Source organism: Rattus norvegicus, chromosome 14 (assembly GCF_021556685.1).
Source record: "Rattus norvegicus strain SHRSP/BbbUtx chromosome 14, alternate assembly SHRSP_T2T, whole genome shotgun sequence".
Taxonomy (NCBI): domain Eukaryota; kingdom Metazoa; phylum Chordata; class Mammalia; order Rodentia; family Muridae; genus Rattus; species Rattus norvegicus.
The window spans coordinates 85,527,637-85,544,421 of NC_141547.1; the positions used below are offsets into that span (position 1 = coordinate 85,527,637).

The 16,785-nt window shown below is 45.4% G+C and overlaps 1 protein-coding gene, 1 long non-coding RNA gene, 1 other non-coding gene and 1 pseudogene across 4 annotated transcripts; 1 reads left to right on the plus strand and 3 right to left on the minus strand.

Annotated features, from left to right (window-relative positions):
- Positions 1-1,225: 1,225 nt before the first annotated feature.
- Tmed4 (transmembrane p24 trafficking protein 4) lies at positions 1,226-5,965 on the minus strand. 2 transcript variants are annotated; one of them, NM_001399064.1, is given in 5 exon segments: positions 1,226-2,677; positions 4,831-4,977; positions 5,207-5,332; positions 5,493-5,593; positions 5,769-5,965. In NM_001399064.1, coding segments are annotated over 5 exon segments (684 nt in total). In that variant the 5' UTR covers positions 5,929-5,965; the 3' UTR covers positions 1,226-2,527.
- Positions 2,677-4,110, plus strand: LOC148001436 (uncharacterized). Its single transcript, XR_015637543.1, has 2 exons — positions 2,677-3,418; positions 3,518-4,110. It is a non-coding gene; the product is annotated as an uncharacterized LOC148001436 (long non-coding RNA).
- A 766-nt stretch (positions 5,966-6,731) lies between the features above and the next one.
- Positions 6,732-7,499, minus strand: LOC108352790 (ribosome biogenesis protein NSA2 homolog pseudogene; annotated as a pseudogene).
- A 1,491-nt stretch (positions 7,500-8,990) lies between these two features.
- Positions 8,991-9,096, minus strand: LOC120096751 (U6 spliceosomal RNA). Its single transcript, XR_015637817.1, has one exon. It is a non-coding gene; the product is annotated as a U6 spliceosomal RNA (small nuclear RNA).
- Positions 9,097-16,785: the final 7,689 nt, after the last annotated feature.

Here is a 16,785-nt window from a genome sequence, read left to right on the forward strand (position 1 = left end):
TCAGTGGTAGAGCGCTTGTCTAGCAAGCGCAAGGCCCTGGGTTTGGTCCCCAGCTCCGAGGGGGAAAAAAAAAAAGGCCTAACTCCAAAAGGCTGGACTCTGGCACCTGATGCTCTAGGTCAGTGCTTCTCAACCTTCCAATGCTGTGACCCTTTAATACAGTTCCTCATGTTGAGGTGACCCCCAACCATACATTATTTTGTTACTATTTCACAACTGTAATTTTGCTAGTTCTGAATCATAATGTAAATGTTTCTGCTGGTCTTAGGTGACCCTGTAAAAGAATTATTTGACCCCTAAAGGGGTCACGGCCCACAGGTTGAGAACCACTGATCCAGATTAACTCCCTACTTTAAAGTTATCTGATCAGCAATCTTTGCCGTGTTGGATGGCATTCACAAGTTTCAGGGGTTAGGATGGAGGTAGATTTGGGGCAGTCATTTTCCTGCCTACCGTACCCCTCATATACAAGCCTGCATCTGGCCATAATTGAGTGTTGCCAGAAATCTGTTTAAGTTTCCAAGGTGGGGGTGTGTGGAAAGGAATCAGCAAGAAAATATTGCGTGTTCACAGAGAACAAGTCCAGTGGGGGTATTGTGGACAGACCCATCAATGCCCAGCCTGGCCTTCTGTAGCCTCTGGCATTCTCGGGTCCAGTCTACTTTGCTGGCTAGAATTGAGATATCGGAGCAGAAACGTGTCCCTTCTCAAGAGCCCCATGTTATCGATCTACACATATAAGTAATTCAAAAGACACCTTATTTCTGGGCATGTTGCCACACAAATAAAACCCCAACGCTTGGGAGGCAGAGCCAAGAGGATCTTGACTTAAAGACCAACACAAGCTCTCTCTCGGGACTAGGACATTCTCTTTGCTGGCATGGTAACACAGGCCTTTGATCCCAGCACTTGAGTGGCAGAGGCAGGTGGATTTCTGTGAGTTCAAGGCCACCCTGGCATATGCCAAAGCTATATATGCATAACCTGTCTCAAAAACCTAAAAACAAAATAATTCTGACATTAGACTCCCAATACTGACTCCAACCTGAGGAAATCAAAGGTATTTTAAGCACCAGACCAAGTTTTCTGGTGGTTAAGTGGCCATCCAGGAGAGAAACAGGAGGGATGTGTAGAATTTCTTTTCACTTTTTTTGACTTCCTCTTTACTAAAAAACTGCATATACTCTAAGTGTAAAATACACTACACACACACACGAAGGGAGAGTTTAGTTCTATAAGTCAGAAAAAGAAATTTAATAAATATTCCAAATAAATATATAATAAAACTATGAAATAAAAATACCAAGAATGGGCAACTAATTGCATGAGGCTCATACAGAAGCGGGCGAGTGAAGTTCAGTCAGAGTTCTTTATGACTCAGGAGCCAAGAAACCACCTCCTCTTTGCTGCTGCTGCTGCTGCTGCTGTTAGTTCTTTGCCGACATCTTATCTAGCAGGGTGACCTTTCAGAATGCTGAACCAATCCTCCCACCCATTCCCAGGCCAATCCTTATGTGAACGCCTACCGAAGTCTACTCCCGGTTCTCTACAAAGGTGAGCAGTCCAGGCAGCAACCTTCTGTGCCCTTACCCCACCACCTTTCCTTGGTCTAACCACTACCCACAGCCTACTATTTCATATCAGACATAGTTAACTACTTTTTATTTCATTGGGGAAAAAAAAGTCTGCATAAAGAACCGAACTGTGGTTCCCTTGAGGAAAATGTTGGTGTCGGGTGTGGTGGCACACGCCTCTTTAATCACATCTGATAAGTATGCACGCACCGTGGGTCTGAGGTTGGTCAAGTCTACATACGGAGTTGCAAGGAAAAAAACGAACCTTCAAAAACATTTACCACTGCTTGAGTGAAACCTGAGGACCTTCTGACAGGGATCTGCTTTCTGGCCGCAGATTGCCAAAGAAGCCACTGCATAGCCATTATTAAAACTGTGTGAATTAAGTAGAATGGATAAGGTCTGGATTGGTTGTTCTTGGCTAGTTTCAGGCAGTAATGATTCAATCAGGAAGGAAAATATATAATTTATCCAAAAATAGTTCTAAAATATAGAAAGGCATCTCCATCCTTCGGGACCCCAAACTGCCCCTCATTTACATTCACAAAGCTGTTGGGAGAACTCAGGACTGACCCAGGAGCACAGAGGCAGGGTCGCCTCCATGGGTATGCCAGCTGCTTGTTCAGTAAGAACAAGCAGACACACAGAAAACAGAAGTGCATTTGGTCATCTCTTCGAAAACAGAGGAGAAATTGCCAGAGGCAAAAGAAATGACTTGATCTTGGGTTAATTCCAACTTCTCCCAAACCCCAAGGCAGGTTTTGAAAGCTTAGACCAATGTCTGCTTCTTGGAGAAGCAGGGTCAAAGGTAGCTGATCTGAATGGCTTAATGCCAGGATACCGATGACATATGGTTTTTCATTTTTCCTCCTCAAGATCCAGGTGGACAAGGGGCTGGCTGGGAAAATTATCAAATGATTGAGGTAAAAAGGAAAGGTTACAGAGCAAGATCCCTACACCAGCTTCTTGGCCTCAAAGAAGCTCTTGAGATGACGCATCTGCCAGATGCCAGTGAGGATGAGGATGACGGTCTGGGCGATGGACCACCACAGGACCCTCTGGTTGGTGCTCTCACTGGTCAGACGGAAGCGTTCTTCACGATACTGCATGGGACAGTGAGCAAAGGTTTAGAATGGGTAGAAAAACCACCTGCTTTTACAAGGCCCTCCGTCTGTGTGACCCACAACTTCAGACCAAATGCTTCTGGAATACCACCTGTAATTCTATTTGGAGGCTAGTCCTTCCACTGCGACTGCCCCTAGGAAGGGGGGTAACGTTCTCTCCAACCATTTCTTCTTCTTCTTCTTCTTCTTTTTTATTTATTATATATACACTGTAGCTATCTTCAGACACACCAGAAGAGGGCATCAGATCTCATTACAGATGGTTGTGAGCCACCATGTGGTTGCTGGGATTTGAACTCAGGACCTCTGGAAGAGCAGTCAGAGCTCTTAACCACTGAGCCATCTCTCCAGCCCCCCAACCATTTCTGTTAGGACTGAAATCATGCTTTCTCCAGAAAGAGGCTATGGAAAACAAGCAAGCAATGGGTATTACTAGACTGTACACTGTTCTCCCTAGACTAGCTCATACGATTTAGAAATAACTATCCAAAAGAAAGATGAGGTCTATACATACAACAGACTATTATTCAACCCCAAAAGGAGAATTCTATAGCTAGAGGTGGTGGTGCACGGCTTTAATTCCAGCCCTTGGGAGTCAGAGGGAGGTGGATCTCTAAATATCAGGCCGGCCTGGACTACAGAGCGAGTTCCAGGACAGTCAGGGCTACACAGAGAAACCCTGTTTAAGGACAGTAATAGTTCTATAGGATAAAAAGATAAGTGGTAGAGCACTTGCCTAGCAAGCTCAAGGCCCTGGGTTCGGTCCCCAGCTCCGGAAAAAAAAAGAAAAAAAAAAAAAAAAAAAAAAAAAAAAGATAGCCCAGTGTTGAAGAGCTCCTACTTCTTTTGCAGAGCACCCAAGTTCACTTCTCAGCACCCATATCAGGTAGCTGGAAACCACGTGTAACTCTAGCTCCCAAGGATCTGAAACCCTCCTCTGAACTCACAGGATACCTGCACACACACACACACACACACACACACACACACACACACACACACACACACACACACACAAACCCATACATAGATACACGTCATTGATAATATCTAAAAGGGTAGGGCATGATGGAGTTCAGAACACGTATTTAGCATGTGTGATGACAGAGGTTCAATTTCTAGCACTGCAAAAATAAATAAATATAAAAAAACAGGAGTTCTGACGACCTACAAGGCAGAAGAACCCTGGGCACGTTGCGCTAAATGAATTAAGACACAAAAGGATTCCACGTAGCTGAGTGAGTGATCAAGACCGTAGGCAAAAAGTAGAACTGCAGAACATGGGAAATGGGGAGCCAGTGTTCACCGCTAATCAGGGCCACAGAGAAAACATCAAAACTTCAGCTAGAGGGTTAAGGATTTAGCTCAGTGGTAGAGCGTTTGCCTGGGAAGCGCAAGGCCCTGGGTTCGGTCCCCAGCTCCGAAAAAAAAGAACCAAAAAAAAAAAAAAAAAAAACAAAAAAAAAAAAAACTTCAGCTAGGGAAGAGGAGTGCTTAATGGGGTCAGAGTCCCTGTGACAGTTATGTAGATAGATGGCCGTGATGGTTGCAACACAATAGGAATCTATGTAATGCCACAGTTCAGTACACTTACAAATAGTTAAAATGTTAAGTTTTGGGCTGGAGAGATGGCTCAGTGGTTAAGAGAACTGACTGCTCTTTCAGAGGTCCTGAGTTCAAATCCCAGCAACCACATGGTGGCTTACAACCATCTGTAATGAGATTGAATGCTCTCTTCTGGTGTGTCTGAAGACAGCTACAGTGTACTTATATATAATAATATTGAGTGGTGTAGGCTTTTAGAACATATATACATATATATGAATTTATATGTTTTATATATATTTATATATAACATCATATTAAATATAATAATTTTATATATGTGTATATAATACACACACATATGACTGAAGGCTCAACGGTAGAGAGCTTGCCTAATATTCAGGCGAGGGTTCAATCCTTGGCACTATAGACATGTACCAAAAGCAAGGAAAGAAAACCAAAACCAAACCTCACCTGTGTAGACTGGTAACTCCCACATCTTCCTGAGTAGAGAAGGGCCCAGCAGACACGTTGCACACACAGTGAGTATAAAGGTCAACTGCAGCCTCCAAGTGCAAGTCCCTTACCCTCTGATAATCCTGCTCCTTCTGGATCTGTTCCACCTGGTCAAGCAACTGGCGAGCACGAAGCTGTAGCTCTGTTAACTTATCCTTAGCAGCGATCTCAGGGTAGTTGTTGGCATGCTCCCCAACCTGGATGTCCAAGTGTACACGCTACAAGGAAATAGGACTGAATGACGGGGTGCCGCCCAACGTCTGTTACTGCTATGGAGACTGAATCTTGTCGCCAGCTGAATGGGGAAGAACGGCAAGCCTCCAGCTCTAACTGTATCCAACCATTCCCCAAAAAGGAAACGTTAAATGAAAAAAGAAAAAAAAAGAAAAAAGACGACAATCAATCAACTTTGGTTCAAGCGCGAAACTCTAAGGCTGAGCCTCTTACCAGTTTGCCTCCAGCGAAGAGAGCCATCCTGGTGGAGTTGGAGTGCAGACAAATCTGATGGTCACCGGGTGTGTGGGAAGTGAACGTGAAACGGCCCTCGGAGCCGTATTGCCGGGACAGTACAACCTGCAATGTGCATCAAGCCCCAACTTTACAACAATCTCTCAAAAGACCTGGTACCTAGAGACTTTTTCTCAGGACCACGGCGGTACTTTACACCCCATAAAGACATTAACGGACAACTGACGCCAGCTAGAGCCTTTTCAGCGGGGCGGTGGGGGCTTACCTTGCCGTCTGGGTCCTTCACCTCCACATGCATGCCCAGGCCGGGGGTCGATGGCAGGAAGACCTCTTTCTGCTTGTCCCACATCTGAGTTCGATAGTTGCCTGCAGGGTAGACACACAGTCACAACCTAGCCCCCAGCAAGTGGCCCCGGGGCGCTGTGCAGTGGACCTGGTACCCTCAAGGCACACTCAGGATGGGGTCGAGTTGACAGGGAAAGAGGGGTGCTTCCGAGGGCCAGGCGAAAACAAAGGGCCTCTCCACCCTCAGCCCCCTGACCGATGACCATGGTCTCGTCGGGTATTTCCTCGATGAAGCAGCGCTTCTCAGTCTCGCCGATGTGGAAATAGAGACCACGGGCACCCGCAGCGCACACAGTAAGCACCAGCAGCACAAATCGCACCATCCCCTGCAGCGGTCGGACCCCGACACCTGCCATCGTGCCTCAACCTTGCGCACGCGCACACTTGCGCACTGCTCAGCGTTTGCGCACCGGCTTGGCAACGGAAAGCGCGCCTGCGCAGTGTTGCAGTCCCTCAGCTCCCTTAACTAGCTCGGTCCACTGGACACCGGACCCCAAGGCTTGCACAGCTCTGCGCCTGAGCGCCTCCTAGCGTAGACTAGCCTTACAGAGAGAAAAAGCCTGCTCAGTGAAGCTGCCCAGGACTTCGGTCCCTTTCTTTGAGCTTGAATGCCCTTGCTATGCCTGCGACCTGTGTGAGGAGAAGCAAGAGTACTTTTCAGTGGAGGGTGCTAGGCAACTTGAGATAGATAACGCACAGCGTGAGTTCTTCTGGTCCCCAACACCTGAAGTAAAATGAGCCTTTCTTTTAAGCACCCTACAGAAGAGAATTGTGTCATTTCAAAATAGCAGGACTTATTGAGTAACAATAAATTCACAGCTTTAGTTTACGCAGCCTCCTGAGCAGTGTGTTATCACATCTGGTGCTGCTGGATGCTAAGGAGGGAGCTTCCTGCAGGTAGCCGAACACTCTACCCAACCGAGCTACCACCAACTCACACAAAGGTTCTTGTATCCGATTTTTTTTTTATCTTTTTTAATTGGCCAGTGGTTTATTTTCCTTTATAATTTAATAAATACTTCTTGATGACTGCACATGGGGTAAGGCGGCTTGGTAGTTCAGAAAGATCACGGAGATAGTGTTTGGCTGGCAGTGTGCAGTCTTCGGTGGTGAGTGGAATGACTTGTATGACATCACTGTCAAAGCAGCAAGACTGCATTTATACACCCATCATTTTCAGGGTTGTTGGTAACTTGAGCACACTTTCCCCAAATCACCTTGCCTCCTTGTGTCACAAGGCCCAGCTCTCTCACATTCACTTCAATGACTGTACCTTTGGTGATCACACCCAAGGTTGTCTACAATGGGGATGATGGATTCTTTTTCACACCGAGCATAGGCAGGCAAAAGGTAGCTTTCAGCTCAGGGTGTGTGACATGGGCTTTTTTGAAACGTAGACCCATTGGCCTAATGAACCTTTCATATTTAGGTGGTTTTCTTGTAAAACCATCACCAACAAAGCAGACTTTTGTAACCATTCTCTTCCGTGCCTTCTCTTTTCTTCTTTCTGTTTGAATAACTTTCAATACTTCTGTTTTTCCTTGGGCACGAACTTTGGGTAGGAGGACCTCCCATTTTCCTGCCTTTTCTTTTTGTTTCTGCTTAATCACGTTGGAAAGTACTTTTGCTCTCAACTGCCCCTCTCTGTCCAGCAGGTAGGCAGGGACAGCTCCCTGTAGAGTCTTCTCGTCATCCTTCTGCTTGGTGTTTCTCTTTTCATGCATCTTAATGCTCTTTTTCATTTGTGTTTTCTCGGCATGTGCTGTTTATGGTAGAGCTTAGCCTTCAGGCCCAATTTTTTTTTTTTTTTTTGCCTTCTTTGACCGATCATGGGCCTCCCAACTTTCTTTCTCTTTTTCTCATGGTAGTCCAAACGATGATATCTCTATCATTTGCAGTGAAATTCAATCTATTCATTGTGCGGCATGCTGACAGCCATAGAGCAGCCGTCCTCGACCTCCCGGGTTCCAAAAACCTCTTTCTGGGTGTCACTAGCTCATGAGCCTGCTTCACTTAGGCTGGAACAGGAAGGGCCTTTTATCCCACTTTAATTACAATCCCTCGGGTCATACATTATACATCATACAGTGTCAATGTACACATCCTAGCATCAGCTGTCAACGTGGCACAACACGGCAGAGGGAACCTTAATTGATGACTGACCTCCATTGGACTAGCGTACAAGCTTGTCCGTGGAGCATTTCCTTGGTCGTTAGTTGATGGAGGGCCTAGCCCACTGTGGGCGGTAGCATCCCTGGGCAGATGGTCCTGGGTTGTATAGCAAACGTAGCTGAGCAAGGCAGAGGAATCAAGCCAGTGGGCAGCACTTCAAAAACAAAAACTAAACAAAACAGAAGACAAGCAAACAAAAGGAGAAAGAGAGAAAGAAAAAGAAGAAAGAAAGGAAGGATGCTGAGTAAGCCAGTAAACTCCATGGTATCTTCAGTTTCTACCTTCAGGTTCCTCCCTGGCTTCCCTCTACAACAGACTCTGACTTGTAAGCCAAATAAAATAAACCCTTTACCCCTCACCCCCAGTTGTTTTTGGTCAGCGGTTTGCAATTTGCTTTTAATTGTTTTACATGTATGTGTTAGTGTGTGTGTGTGGGTGGGTGGGTACCACATGCATATTGCAGCATGAGAACTGGATGATGGCAGACAATTTGCAGGTGCTGGTTCTCTCCTCCCACCATGTTGGTCCCAGAGGTTGAATTTAAAGTGCTTATCTGCTGAGCCACCTCACTAACCCTTAGTCAATCTTTTCTCACGGCAACGGAAAGCCAACTAGGATAGTACCTAAGCTGTCACAATAAATACCAGTCAAGAAGTAGATGACTTCTGTACTAATAATCCGTGTTTCGTTGATATAGCGAAGTAACTGAGCATGAATAACTTTATTTTTTTTCTTTTTTTTTTCGGAGCTGGGGACCGAACCCAGGGCCTTGCGCTCACTAGGCAAGCGCTCTACTGCTGAGCTAAATCCCCAACCCAAATAACTTTATTTTTATATTGATTTTTGTTGTTGTTCGGTTCTGAACGCTTTCAATATTCTTTTTATTAATTAATTAATTAACTAACTTTACATTCTGATAGCAACTTCCCCCTCCCTTCTCTCCTCAGTTCCATCCTCTCATCTCCCCTCTCCTGAGTCCCCTTCCCTTTCTCTTCAGAGGAGGGGAGTCCTCCCATGAATATCAACCCACCTTGGCATGTCACCTTGCAGAAGGACTATGTGTATCTTCTACTGAGGCTAGACAAGGCATCCCAGTCAGGGGAAAGGGATCCAAAGGTAGGCAGCAGAGATAAGATAGCCCCTGCTCCTGCTCTTAGGGGTCTCGCATGAGGACCAAGCTGCATGTCTGTTACATATGTGTAGGGTGCCTAGGTCCGTCCCATACATGCTCTCTGGTTGGTGGTTCAAAAACATGGAACACTTCATGAATTTGCACGTCACCCTTGTGCAGGGCCATGCTAGTCTTCTCTGTGTGCTTCCAGTGCTAGTACATGTGCTGCCACTGGGAGCATGGCGGGTAACTTGATAAAGAAAAGGTCTGTTTGGTTCCCAGTTCTGGAAGGTCTGACTCCATAGCAGTCGTACTTGCTCACTTCTGTTGAGGACTCAGGACGGATGGGCTCACAAGGATGGCAGGACATGTAAAAGAAAGATTATGGGGTTGGGGATTTAGCTCAGTGGTAGAGCGCTTACCTAGCAAGCGCAAAGCCCTGGGTTCGGTCCCCAGCTCTGAAAAAAAGAAAAAAGAAAAAAAAAAAGAAAGATTATGTCATAAATCAGGAAGTGAGAAAGACGGGGTGGGGATTGATTGAACTCTCAATTGGTCTATGAATCCCTCATTAAGTTCTAACTGTTCTGTTGGAGCAGGCTGTCATGTATGTAGGCTAGCCTCAAACTCACAAATAAGAGGATGACTTTGAACTAACGATCTTCCTGACTCCACCTCCCAAGCGCTTGGATTACAGACGTGTACCACCCCACCGAGCAAATCGTAAAGTCCTATTCAATAGCTGCACTGGGGCAAGATCGAGCTCCCAACACGCAAAACACTGGCAAACAAACCACACACTTCCCCAGTGACTTCCACTAAACATTTATCACAGAAACAGCATCAACTTTTTTCTAAATTTTTTGAAGAGATGAGAAAACACTGCAGGGGCCTGCAGGTGGCCACAGCAGGCAGGGATGCAAATGCCAAAGAGGTGAGAATTAAGACTTTGTTAAGATTGACTTCAACCTCGATCAAACTTTCCGATAGTCTGATGCTAGGCAGTTTACTCCCAACAAATTTAAACACAGTATAATTTGGGAAAAAAAAAGTTTCCTGGTATAATACAATCCCCAGTGCACAAGAACGCATAATTACATTGAAACTCAACTCAGAGCACATGTCATTTCTTTCAAGAAGATGTGTTCTGGAGACAGACTGACTACCTGTGCTGGCTTACGGGTCTAAGGAAGGATCTGGCTTGGTCTTGGTTATACAGAGAGTTAGAGATTTTTTTGGCTATTGGCTGCCTCTGGTCCTGCTTGGGGGAGCTTGGGGGAGCCGCTGGCTGTACAGGTAAGAGTCATTTAGATTATAAGGTATCCCCGGGGGTTGGGGATTTAGCTCAGTGGTAGAGCGCTTGCCTAACAAGCACAAGGCCCTGGGTTCGGTCCCCAGCTCCAAAAAAAAAGAAAAGAAAAAAAATAAGGTATTTCTGATCCTGGCTATTGGAACTTGATGTGGCCTGGCCCAGGAAATAACACAGATCTCCAGGTCATTAATTGCAATTCCTGGCTTTCTGGATGGAAGAACAGGTTTTTACATCCATTCCTCTGAGAGGACCATCCTGTGTGTTCAACACTCCTGGTTTCTCTGGAGATCTGTGGGCACAAGGACCTTTGTGCTGTGCTCCCAACAGAATACCACCACGTTCTATTTAATTTACTGTGGAATTAAAGTTAGATAAAGACATCACAAAGAAAGAAGGGTGAGCATTTCTTTTGGGACATACATGCCAAACTCTCCAACAAACTGAGAACAAACAAGGCCCAACAGCACAGGAAGAGGACCCCATGAGATCCATCCCATGAATGTACGAGTGGTTGTGTGAAGAAGGTCCATCCTGTGCCTGCTACATCTCAGCCCAGAGCACTTTGGACTGCACAGTTGCTATTTGTCCAAACTCAGTGAGGACCAAACACTAGCACAATGAAACTATGCGAAGCACCAGAGGACAACAGATGGCATGGGTTGAGGGCAAGTACACTTACTTCTGGGCTCAGGTAAACTTCCTGAAGTGGGTGGAGTCTTATTCCTAGTTGTCCTGCTTTAACTGCAGCTGAGAGTCCAAGAAAGAATTCCACCTCAGGATTTCCTGTCCTGGGGACCATTTGACACTTGGCTAAACACTAAAGGATACTCTATTTCTAGGAAAGACTGGAACCAAACAGGTTGTTTCTGGTTAGGTCCCTCTTAGCAGGACATTGCATTCTCCACACATTGTACAGTAATTTTAGGAAACTACAGTTGTGGGGAGGTGGGTAGTGTTGGACCAGTTTGTTACCTGGAGAACAATCCTTAAATTTTTACATATGAAAATTGCCTTCCTTAGGGTTACCATTGCTATGATGAAACACCATGACCAAAGCAACTTGGAGAGGAAAGGGTTTATTGGGCTTATACATCCACATTGTAGTCGATCACTGAAGGAAACCAGGACAGGAATTCAAACAGGGCTGGAACCTGGAGGCAGGAGCTGATGCAGAGGCCATGGAGGGCCCTGCTTACTGACTTGCTTCCCACGGCTTACTCAGCCTGCTTTCCTAGACAGGGCCATCAGCCCAGGGATAGCCCCACACACAATGGGCTCCCCTTCAATCACCAATGAAGAAATGCCGTACAGCTGGATCTCATGGAAACCTTTTCTCATTTGAGTTTCTCCCCTTTCAGAAAACTCTAGCTTGTGCCAAGCGGGAATAAGACTAGCCAGCCCAGAAACCAACATGACATATCACCTTCGCAGAAAGGAGAGCAATGCATGTCTGTCTCACCTAAGGGAGAAACGGCATTGGACACAATGCGCTCATTCTTCCCAATTGACATGGTTTGAATAGGAAAAGTCCCCCCAGGGGTTCGTGTGTTGAACGCTTGGTTCCTAGCAGGTGACTCTGTTTTCAGAAGCTGTATAAATATTTAGAGGTGTGCCTAGTTTGAGTAAGTAGGTAATTAAGGGTGTGCCTTCAAAGGTTAAATCTGTCTTCACTCCTGTCTACCATTAAGACGCCCAGCTTTAGGCTGAGGAGATGTCTCCGTTGGTAAAGTACTTGGAAGGATCCTTGGGGCTCGCTGACCAGCCAGTTTAGGTAAACCAGCAAGCTCCAAGTTCAGTGACAGATTGTCTCAAAAAAAAAGTGAAGTTGAGCATGGTGGTGCTTAGCTTTAATCCCCACACTCAGGACGCAGAGGTAGGCAGACCTCTATGAGTTTGAGCACAGCCTGGTCTACATAGTGAGTTCTAGGACAGCCAGGATGATGTAGAGAGACTGTGTCAAAACAATGTTGACTTCTGATACTTTCTCCCCTCCCCTCCCCTCCCTCCTTTCCTTCCTTTCGCCCCCTTGCATGCATGCATGTGCACATCCTCAAGTGTATACACACACACACACACACACACACACACACACACACACACATACACACACACACTGAACAAAGGCTTTCTCCACATGCTCCCACTGCCATGTTTGTGGACTTTGGGTTTAACCCTGTAGGGCTTTTTTTTAAAGATTTATTTATTTTATTTATATGTTAGTACACTGTAGTTCTCTTCAGACACTTCAGAAGAGAGCATCCCATTACAGGTGGTTGTGAGCCACCATGTGGTTGCTGGAAATTGAACTCAGGACCTCTGGAAGAGCAGTCAGTGCTCTTAACCACTGAGCCATCTCTCCAGCCCAACCCTGTAGGATCTTAACTCACTGTTATGGTTCAGTTCCCAAATCTGGACCATGGCCCTGGTCGGCCAGTTCTGGGACATATGTTCAATAAACTCTCCCTCTCTGACTGATATTGGTGTTTGTGTGGTCTGTGAGGCTATTCCTGGACCCCAACACAGGGGACCCGAGTTTAGTTTTTAGGACCCACATTTGGCAGCTCATAATTGCTTCGAACTCAACCTCCAGGGGAATCTAATACCTTTGCCCTCTGCAGGGACTGCACTCACACGCACATACTCACACATACACATGCGCACTGTTCTAGTCTGTCTTTCTATTGCTGTGATAACAGGAATGGCCAAAAGCAACTTTGGAGTAAAGGGTTTACTTCAGCTTGACGTGTACAGGCCATCATGAAGAAAAGTCAGGCCAGAACCTGGAGGCAGCAACTGAAGCAGAGACCAGAGTGGGATGCTGCTTGCTGGCTTGCTCTGTCTGCCTTGCTGTGTCCTTGTTAGCATTTTGTCAGCCTGACACCAGCCAGAGTCATTTGGAACGAGAACTTAATTGAGAAAGACTCTCTACTAAGATTTTCCTATAAGCCAGTCTGTTGGGTATTTCTTGATCAGTGATTGATGTGGAGGCCCAGTCAACTGTGGGTGGTGACAACCTGTGAGGTGGTTCTGAATTGTATGAGAGAGGAGGGCTGAGTAAGCAATAGGAAATAACAATTGAACAACACTTCTCCATGGCTTCTGCTTCAGTTCCTGCCTCCGAGTTCCTGCTTTGAGTTTGTGCTCTGACTTCCCTCAGTGATAGAGTATGACCCGAGGGCTGTAAGATAAAATAAAACCTTTCCCTCACAAGTAGCTTTGGGTTGTAGTGTTTTGTCACAGCATTAGAGACCATAACGAAGACAGAAATTGGTACCAGGAGTAGGGTATTGCTGTGCAGACCTGACTATATCTTGGTGAGAAGAGATTTACCTACTCCATATTTTTATATTCCTTAGGACCACCTTCCCAGGGACATTACCACTCACAGAGGTCTGGGCTCCTCTGCAGCAATAATTAATCAAGAAAATGCCCCCACAGACTTGTCCAAAGGGCAGTCTTATGGAAGCATTCTCTCAATTGAGGTTCCTTCTCCCCAGATAACTCTAGCTGGGGTCAAAAAACAAACAAACAAACAAACAAACAAACAAAAAACCCTCCCACACCAAACCGAACCCAAACTAAAGGAACCACACACAAATAAACACATAATTAAAGAAAAATTAATCTCTAAAATTTTAATTAAGATTAGAGGGATTCTCCCCTCTTCCTAGGAATAGAATTCAGAGCCTTTCATATGCTAGGTATGTGCTCTACCACTGAACTACAATGCTGGCTTGATAATTTTATTTTTATTTTCTCTTCCTTTTCCTTCTTCTGCAATAGGGTCTTATGCAGCCCAGGTTGGGCTGTTACTTGTAGCCTTGGCTGCCCAAAATTCGTGATCCTCCTGACTCAATCGTCCAATGCTAGAACTGCCATCATGGCTGTTAGTTAGCAGTGACAGAGAGACACAGCCTAGCACATCCACCAGTAGCCTAAAGCACTCCCTGGTCACTGCTGTCTTGACTCACCATTGACCAGAGGAGAGGAACTGAAGTTGAATTATAGATTCAACAGAACCAGGAGACTCTTGGCGATGCTGTTCAAGAAACTTTCACTGGGTTTCTGTGGTGGTTTGAATGAGAATGGTCCTCCTACATTCCTACATTCATAATTTGAATGTTTGATCCCCAGTTGGTGGAATTGTTTGGGAAGGATTAGGAGGTGTGGCCTTGTTGGAGGAGTATCACTGGGGGTGACTTTGAGGTTTCAAAAGCAATGTGCCACTCCCAGTTAGCTCTCTCTCTCTCTCTCTCTCTCTCTCTCTCTCTCTCTCTCTCTCTGCCTTCTATTTGTGAATCAGGTTGTAAGCTCTCAGCTACTGCTCCAGTGCCTACCTGCTGCAACCATGCTCCTCACCAGGATGGGCATGAACTCACCAAAATTGTAAGCCCCGATAACTGTTTTTTTTTTTTTTTTTTTTTTTTTTTTTTTATTAACTTGAGTATTTCTTATATACATTTCGAGTGTTATTCCCTTTCCCGGTTTCCGGGCAAACATCCCCCTCCCCCCCCCCTTCCTTATAGGTGTTCCCCTCCCAACCCTCCCCCCATTGCCGCCCTCCCCCCATAGACTAGTTCACTGTGGGTTCAGTCTTAGCAGGACCCAGGGCTTCCCCTTCCACTGGTGCTCTTACTAGGATATTCACTGCTACCTATGAGGTCAGAGTCCAGGGTCAGTCCATGTATAGTCTTTAGGTAGTGGCTTAGTCCCTGGAAGCTCTGGTTGCTTGGCATTGTTGTACTTTTGGGGTCTCGAGCCCCTTCAAGCTCTTCCAGTTCTTTCTCTGATTCCTTCAATAGGGGACCTATTCTCAGTTCAGTGGTTTGCTGCTGGCATTCGCCTCTATGTTTGCTGTATTCTGGCTGTGTCTCTCAGGAGCGATCTACATCCGGCTCCTGTCGGTCTGCACTTCTTTGCTTCATCCATCTTGTCTAATTGGGTGGCTGTATATGTATGGGCCACATGTGGGGCAGGCTCTGAATGGGTGTTCCTTCTGTAAGTCACCTTGGTCATGGCGTCTCTACACAGCAACAGAAAATTAACTAAGGCAGAGTCTCCAAAGTTTTTTATTTGAAGCTAGCTCAGGGTTTAAAGCATGAACAGAGAAGCAATGGTGAACACACAGAGTAGTTCTCTATTGAACTACCAGTGAGACTTTCTGTCCCACATGTGCTCAGGGGACAGAAAGCCTCAAGTCAAATGGGGGCTACTTGCATAATATCCTCGAATGCACTAAACTTAGGAGAAGAGCCATCTTGCCTGTGGCATTCCTTGGGTAGATGGAGGCATTCATCCTCAGGGAGTAACTAGGATCTAAGAAAGCGGAGTAGGGTAATGTAGGGAAGTCTGTATTCTATGCAGGCCACAGACCTTAAGTAAAGCCAAATCCTAGACTCTATCACAGAAGAGAATGTCAAGAAGTAAAATCAAGTCAGCAAATTTATTAAGGAGTGATGAGATAGTGCATGCTTTAGACTTAAATGTGACCTATAGAGAGAACTATGTGAAAATCAGTAGGGGTTGGGGATTTAGCTCAGTGGTAGAGCGCTTGCCTAGCAAGCTCAAGGCCCTGGGTTTGGTCCCCAGCTCCGGAAAAAAAAAAAAAAGGAAAAAAAAAAATCAGTACACACGGAAGATACTAAGCTTTTGGGTTTGTTTGTTTGTTTGTTTTTCTGTTGCTTGTTTGAGACAGATTCTAATTATGTAGCCCTGGATAGCTTGGAACTCAGAGAAACCCACCTTTCTCGGCTTTCTAAGTGAGGGGATTAAAGACATGCGCCACCCACCATGCCTGGCAGGTGCAGACTTTGTGAGGGAAGAGCTTAGGTGTACTTCCAACAGTTATATGTGTGACTGTGTGGCTGTCCAAGTCCCACTAGTCAAAGGAGGTCATTTATAATAAAGTTTATGGATTATATAAAGTTTAAAAATTAAGGAAAAATATGGTCTGGTCTCCTTACTTTTCTTAAAATAATTTAATTTTGTAAATGAAACTGTAAGGTGTTTTCATGAAGTGCATAGATGAGAGAGGAAAGTTAATACAGTTAAGATTAGTGCCACACAGGGCTGGGGATTTAGCTCAGTGGTAGAGCGCTTAACTAGGAAGCGCAAGGCCCTGGGTTCGGTCCCCAGCTCCGAAAAAAAGAACCAAAAAAAAAAAAAAAAAAAGATTAGTGCCACAGATATTTTGGCCCTAAGCAAACAGTTTGTCATTATTTTAATGTTCTTTTTTAAAATTTTTGTATTTTTACTTATATGAGTACACTGTAGCTTCAGACACACCAGAAGAGGACATGAGATCCCATTACATACAGATGGTTGTGAGCCACCATGTGGTTGCTGTGAATTGAACTCTGGACGTCTGGAAGAGCAGTCAGTGCTCTTAACCGCTGAGCCATCTCTCCAGCCCCCTATTTTAATGTTCTCATCTTTATTGGTTTTTTGTTTGTTTGTTTGTTTAAAGATGTATTTATTTATTTTATGTATGAGTACACTGTAGCTGTTCTCAGACAGACCAGAAGAGGGCATTGGATCCCATTATGGATGATTGTGAGTCATTATGTGGTTGCTGGGAATTGAACTCAGGACCTCTGGGAGAGCAGGCAGTTCTCTAACCGT